The sequence below is a fragment of the Benincasa hispida genome, chromosome 1, assembly GCF_027475165.1.
Source record: "Benincasa hispida cultivar pf3 chromosome 1, pf3_genome.v1.1, whole genome shotgun sequence".
NCBI classification, from domain to species: Eukaryota; Viridiplantae; Streptophyta; class Magnoliopsida; order Cucurbitales; family Cucurbitaceae; genus Benincasa; species Benincasa hispida.
Window position 1 is genome coordinate 59,600,209 of NC_143478.1, and position 6,969 is coordinate 59,607,177.

Consider the following 6,969-nt stretch of genomic DNA (forward strand, 5'->3'; position numbering starts at 1 on the left):
ATCAGAGGATCAAGTATTAGAGATCGAATCACATCACATCAAATCAACTCCAACATCACCACCTACTCAAGTTCAACTCCACGAAACACGTTTCTCCAGAAACCTCGTGTGAACAAATCGTCATCCGAGTCAACAAATCTACAAATGGCACCAAAGAAAGTTGCATCCAAAGCTACCGTCGCAAGCAACACTTACATAAGCTCTGTCATTACGGAGGAAATCGGGGGCCAGCTAATGGAATTTCCTAAAGGCGGGATCGTCATCAGAGAAAATCCCTTGTTTGAAAACTATGCTTCTGTTACTGATCTATCAGAGAAAGAATCACATTTTGATGTAGTGTCTGGCATGATGACTGACGTAATGACTGAGTCGACCATGGCAGAGATGGAGGTAAAGATAAATCTCCTAATGAAGGCTGTAGAGAAGCGAGATCATGAAATCGCTGCTTTAAGAGATCAGATACAAGCTCGAGATACTGCTGAATCAAGTCAATCCCCAGGTACAAAAGTCAATGACAAAGGAAAGACTATCTTGCAGGAAAGTTAGCCACCACAATCCACCTCTGTTGCCTCCCTGTCAGTTCAACAGCTCCAAGATATGATCACAAACTCCATAAGAGCTCAGTACGAAGGACCGTTGCAAAGCTCCTTTATGTACTCCAAGCCGTACACCAAGAGAATCGACAACCTAAGAATGCCAGCTGGGTATCAACCTCTAAAGTTCCAGCAGTTCGATGGAAAAGGCAATCCAAAGCAACATGTTGCACACTTTATTGAGACCTACGAAAATGCAGGAACCAAAGGAGACCAGCTAGTCAAACAGTTCGTCTGTACCTTGAAAGGAAATGCTTTCGATTGGTATACTAATTTGAAGCCAGAAGTGATTGACAGTTGGGAACAGCTAGAAAGAGAGTTCCTGAACCGCTTCTACAGTACAAGGCGCACTGTTAGCATGATGGAGTTGACAAACACCAAACAGTGGAAGGGAAAGACAGTCATCGATTACATCGACCGATGGAGAGAATTGAGTCTGGATTGCAAAGATGGACTCTCTGAATTATCTGTAGTAGAGATGTGCACTCAAGGCATGCACTGGGAGCTTCTCTACATCCTACAAGGGATAAAACCTCGTACGTTTGAGGATCTGGCAACACGCGCTCATGATATGGAGCTGAGCATCGCCAACAGGGAAACTAAAGATTTTTTAGTCCCTGAGGAGAGAAAATACAAAAATGAAGCCAAAAGCACCGAAAAGATCATGAATAGTACTACAAAAGAATCTATGGTCGTTCATGTGACCCCGCTGAAATTTTCCTCCAAAGGAAAATTAACAAAATTTGAAAGAAGGCACAATGAGGGTGAGAAGCGTCGTCTAACTCTTAAAGAAAGACAAGAGAAGGTTTATCCATTCCCTGACTCTAATGTGGCAGATATGTTGGAGCAACTATTAGAGAAGCAACTTATTCAGCTACCAGAATGCAAGCGGCTGGAACAAAAAGGAAAAATAGATGATCCTAACTACTGAGAGTTAGCTCGTGAAATGAAGATTGAGCTAGATTTGGATGAAGTAGCTCAGACAAATCACGCTACAGTAGCGGTGACTTCAAATGTTCCAATACTGTATGTGTCCCATGCTCAAAGACAAAGTATGATCCAGTTTAGAGAATTCGAGCCTATAGTTGTTCGGTTCTAACAAGAGACTCAAATAAAAAATTCCGAAAAGAAAGATGAGCTTGTTGAAGATGACAACGAAGGGTGGATAGTAGTGACTCGTCGAAAGAGAAGACAACCAAACTCCACCCAAAAAGAGTCGCATTCCTAATAAAGCTATAGAAGAAGAAACAAGACTCATAAAAAGAAAGGAAAAAAGATGACACGGAAGCCTAAGCCTGCTAAGAAAGAAGACAAAGATTTCCCTCAATTTCGACGACCGGCAACTTCAACAGAATTACTCCCAAGAAGCTTTCTCAATAATCATCCAGAAAAAGTATCAGAGTTATTGCATATCACACTGTCGGCATAGTAGAAGTTGACAACAATCATGTGACTGCTGAAGAAGTCAAAGACTCAGAAGAAATGAAGCAAAGAACTTCTGTCTTCGATCATTTAAGCCTTTAAGTGCTCGATCTTCAGTCTTTCAAAGATTGAGTATGGCCACTGTAGGAGAAGAAGACCAATGTCCAACGACTACTTTTGCTCAAACTTCAGCCTTCAAAAGGCTAAGTATATCCACATCAAAGAAAGATCAAACTCCAGCATCTTCTTTTGATCGTCTCAAGACAACAAGCGATCAACGTAAAGGAAGGATAAAAATCTTGAAGCCAACGTCATTCCATGAAGAAAACACCGACGAAAAGATTCACAGTCGTGTCCCTTCACACATGAAGAGGAAATTTTTTGCTGACATAAGTATAGAAGGTTCCTTGATAGTGAAGCCAAAACTCATCATATTGATGAATCCTACAAATGAAGAGGATAATCAAAACCATGATGAAATAAAAGCTTCTGAAGTTTAAATGAAGAAGCTCCTCATCGCAAGAGCCTAAACTACATGATGCTCATAGCCCGCATGAGCTTAAAATGTGAACGGTCCAAAAAAAAATTGTATGAACTACATTACGATTTGATCCCTTTCATTATAAAGGGTACGTAGGCAACTTAAAGAAATTTAAGTTCAGTCGCACATAAAAAGAAAAAAAAAATCTCTTCGAACTACATTATGACTTGATCCCTATCATTAAGAAGGGTATGTAGGCAGCTTGAAAGAAACTTCAAGTTCAGTCCAGTTAAAAAAAAACTTGAACTACGTCATGATTCGAGTCCTTTCTTTAAAGGTACGAAGGAAACTTAAAGAAATTTAAGTTTAGTCCATCAGAAGAGGTACCACAACCACCTAAGTATAATACTACAAGATTGATGTTGATCATCCCCGTCAAAGAATGACACTTTAGATTGAAGATGTTCATCCCTATTAGGGGCAACACAATGGGTTGAAGATGTTCATCCCTCGTAAGGAGCCAACACAGTAAATAAAAGGCACACACGTGGAATGCACTTCGCTTCCTCTTTAAAAGTAAACTTATACGCTCCTCCATATTCAAGTTTAGAGGCTCCATCGATGCTTCATCTTCATGCTCAAAGTCACAAAGTCAAGCCTACTGCCACAGCTTCATGCTTCATCAAACTCAAATGCGAAGAATTTGTCGATGCTTTGTCAAACTCAAGTGCAAAGGTCTCGTCGATGCTTCTCCATATTTAAGTTCAAAGGCTTCATCGATGCTTCTCCATCTTTAAGTTCAAAGGCTTCATTGATGTCTCTCCATCTTTAAGTTCAAGATTGGCATGCATGGCCCCACTTCCATCTTCAAGTTAAAGGTCCGTGTGCATGACTCCGCTCCATCTTCAAGTTCAAGGTCAGTGTGCATTGCTCGGCTCCATCTTCAATGACTCAGTCTACAAAATCATGATGCAGCTTCGCTTCATCTCCAAACTAATGATGCGGCTTCACTTCATCTTCAAAGTCGTGGCGTGGCTTCATTTCATCTCCAAACTAATGACGCGGCTTCGCTTCATCTTCAAGTCGTGGCGTGGCTTCCTTTCATCTCCAAACTGATGACGCGACTTCGCTCCATCTTCAAAGTCATGGTGCGGTTTCGTTTCCTCTCCAAAATATTGGTACAACTTCACCTCTTTTCCAAAATTTGTGTAGCTTCGCTTCCTCTCCAAAAATGTGGGTGTGGTTCCACCTTATATGTGAGATCAAGTTTGGTTTGTCTAGCTCTACCTCATATGCGAGGACGACTCTAGTCCATCTGGCTCCACCTCATATGCGAGGACAACTCCGGTCCATATGGCTCCACCTTGTACACAAGATCGACTCTAGTCAACCTGACTCCGTTCAAAATCTTGATGACACATTCTTCTCATCTTCAAGGTTTGATGGCATATCCGCCTCATCTTCAAATACTCAATGGCATATTTCCTTTATCTTCAAATTTTGATCAAGGAGTAACATAACAAGGCAAAACTTTCGAGGATCCTCCATAGGGTGATCGAATGGGAGAGTTGTACGCCTTTGCAGGGCCCATTCCCATGAGGATCAAGATACACGAGCGGCACTACAAGGTAGACCTTTCCGAGATCCTCCCTAGGGTGATCGAATGGGAGAGTTGTAAGCCTTTGCGGGGCCCCTCCCATGGTGATCAGGATACATGAGCGGCGTTACAAGGTAGACCTTTCCGAGATCCTCCCTAAGGTGATCGAATGGGAGAGTTGTAAGCCTTTACAGGGCCCCTCCCATGACGATCAGGATGTACGAATGGTGCTACAAAGTAGACCTTTTCGGGATCCATCTAGGGTGATCGAATGGGAGAGTTGTAAACCTTTGCAGGGCCCCTCCCATGATGATCAGGATACACGAGCGCACCAAAGACGGGTCGATGAGATTAAAAAACACTTGTCTTGTTGTGCTCATTTGGTTGCACCGTAACTCCTACAAAAAAAATAGTAGGGGGGAAAGTTAGTAAAAATAAATAAATAATAAAAAAAGAGTAAGAAAAAGAAAAAAAAACTTCTGAAAAAAAAAAAAAGAAATAAAAAAAACATGTGAAAAAAAGAAAAGAAAAGAAAAGTGTGAAAGAAAAAAAGAAAAAAATTTTAAGAAACAAAAAAAAGAAAAATATATATATATATATATGAAAACAAAAAAGGAAGGGAAGCCCTAATTCCCTATCTTTTCTTCTTTCTCCCTTCTCCTCACTTACAGCTTCCTACTACAATTCAAGGTTGATTTCCAATCCAAGTCTGATTGACAAAGGATGTAAAGAACGTAAGATCGAAAGAGAATCACAATTCAAACTGCAAAGGACGTAAGAACGAAGGAGATCACACTACAAGATGAAGAAGAGCATGCGTCTTGCCAGTATTTATATAGCTAAGTTCGATAGGATTTTTTTCTACTAATCAGTTGAAATCTGATAAAATCACGGGTTACTCGAATTAAATACTGTTTATTTTGTTGTGGAACTCTGATTCTTGCTGAAATTAATTAAGAGTCAACAAAAAAGATCATGCTCGATTGGAGGCTGCCTGAATTAGGGGTCACGGTGGAGTTTTCGTTGATGAAGCTGTTCAGGATACCCATGGCCTTGCTGGAAATACCGATGTCTGGATGAACTTTCTTCAGCACCTTGAAGATGTAGATCTTCTACGTTTCTACAATCTTCTTCGTCTTCTTCTTCTTCTTGTCTCCGGCAGCAAAGTATCATTCCTTCTTCAGCTGTTAAACGAATCGAATTTGATTCTCAAATTACATTCCTGGTGAAGTTGGTAGGGTATCACTGGTGATGGCTTGGTATCACTGGTAATGGTCTGGTGTCGCTAGTAATGGTTTGGTATCGCAGGTAATAGCCTGATCTCGTTGGTAATGGTTTGGTATCACTGGTAATGGCTTGATCTCGCCAGTAATGGCTTGGTATCACTGGTAATGGTCTGATCTCGCTAGTAATAGCTTGGTATCGCTGGTAATGGCCTAATCTCGCTGGTAATGGTTTGGTATCACTGGTAATGGCCTGATCTCGCTGATAATGGCTTGATATCGCTGGCAATGGCCTGATCTCGCTAGTAAAGTTGTCTTCCAATACGTTGGCTCTCCAAAATCTCTTCCATTTAAGTTCAAATTCATATTCCATTCAAATTGGAATTAAAATAAACTGTTATTCAAAACCTCAGTCTAAAGCCTCTAATCTAAATTTTTATTCTAAATTCAAGCCAGCCAAATCGGGTGAGATAAATGTCAAATCCATCCCAAATTAAAATTTGGTCATATCCCAAATTTTATCAATATTCGAATGGTTAACCTTGATATTGAGTTATGAATAAAATGCTGAGTCAAAATTTGGCTATATTCCAAATTTTATCTCAAATTTAAATCAACCTTAGTTTCTATACTCATTTCCAACTAAAATTGAGCATATCCCAAATTTTTATCTCAAACCAAAATTGATCAAGATTCAATTTCACTCCCAAATTCTATTTCGAATTCGAATTAAATTAAATTTGCAATTAAAGTGGAACATAAATTCTACTTTAGTTCAAATTAAAGTTTAATTAGCAAAAGTGTGTCAAACAAACAAGATTTCAAATCAAAATTTTGAGCTAAATTCTCATATTTTGATCATGATGATGCATCAAATTAAAAGAGTCAAAAAATCATATTTTGATCTCAAATTACATTTTTTTTTCGAGATTCATCCATCCATATACATGCATAAATCTCGAAAAGGGGACATTTGTTCAATGAGAAATTTTGGACCAATCACAAGTCACCACATCGTTTGCTAAATTAATGAAGAATTTCTAAATCATTGACTTTGAGTCCAATTAGAAGTTGACACATGTCCCGAATTGAATTGAAGATAAGTTTCGATGACGTCGCGAGGACGAATCAGATGAGATTAAATTGGTCCATTTGATATTACTATTTGGGCTTAAAGTCCAAACTACAAAAAAGGTTGAATTGGACCCAAATTTCAGATCAAGCCCAAAACCAACTAATTGGGCCCAAGGGTTAGGCCCATCGACCAACCGAGCCCACGAAGCCCACCTGAGAACTCTATAAATAGAGAAGTTCTCTTCATTTGTAAGGGCAGCATTTTCTACACTCAGAAGACCCAGAGAGAATTCACTAACAAGCAGAGGACTCCCAAGACGTCTGAAGTTGCACTCCTATAAGGTAGAAGACTTTGAAGACACAAATACTCTTCCAAGACTTCTACTTCAAGCTTCCAAGACTCATGAAGCTGCACTCCTATAAGGCAGAAGACCTTTGAAGACACAAATACTCTTCCAAGACTTCTACTTCAAGCTTCCAAGACTCTTGAAGCTGCACTCCTATAAGGTAGAAGACTTTGAAGACACAAATACTCTTCCAAGACTTCTACTTCAAGCTTCCAAGACTCATGAAGCTGCA

The 6,969-nt window shown here is 39.7% G+C and overlaps 1 protein-coding gene across 1 annotated transcript; it reads left to right on the forward strand.

The window, feature by feature from the left end:
* The first annotated feature begins 384 nt into the window (after positions 1-384).
* LOC150038582 (uncharacterized) lies at positions 385-5,322 on the forward strand. The gene is made up of 3 exons (XM_090313717.1): positions 385-390; positions 547-1,284; positions 5,134-5,322. Exons 1-3 carry the CDS (start codon positions 385-387, stop codon positions 5,320-5,322), a joined length of 933 nt encoding a protein of 310 aa, XP_090169843.1.
* The last annotated feature ends 1,647 nt before the right edge of the window (positions 5,323-6,969 follow it).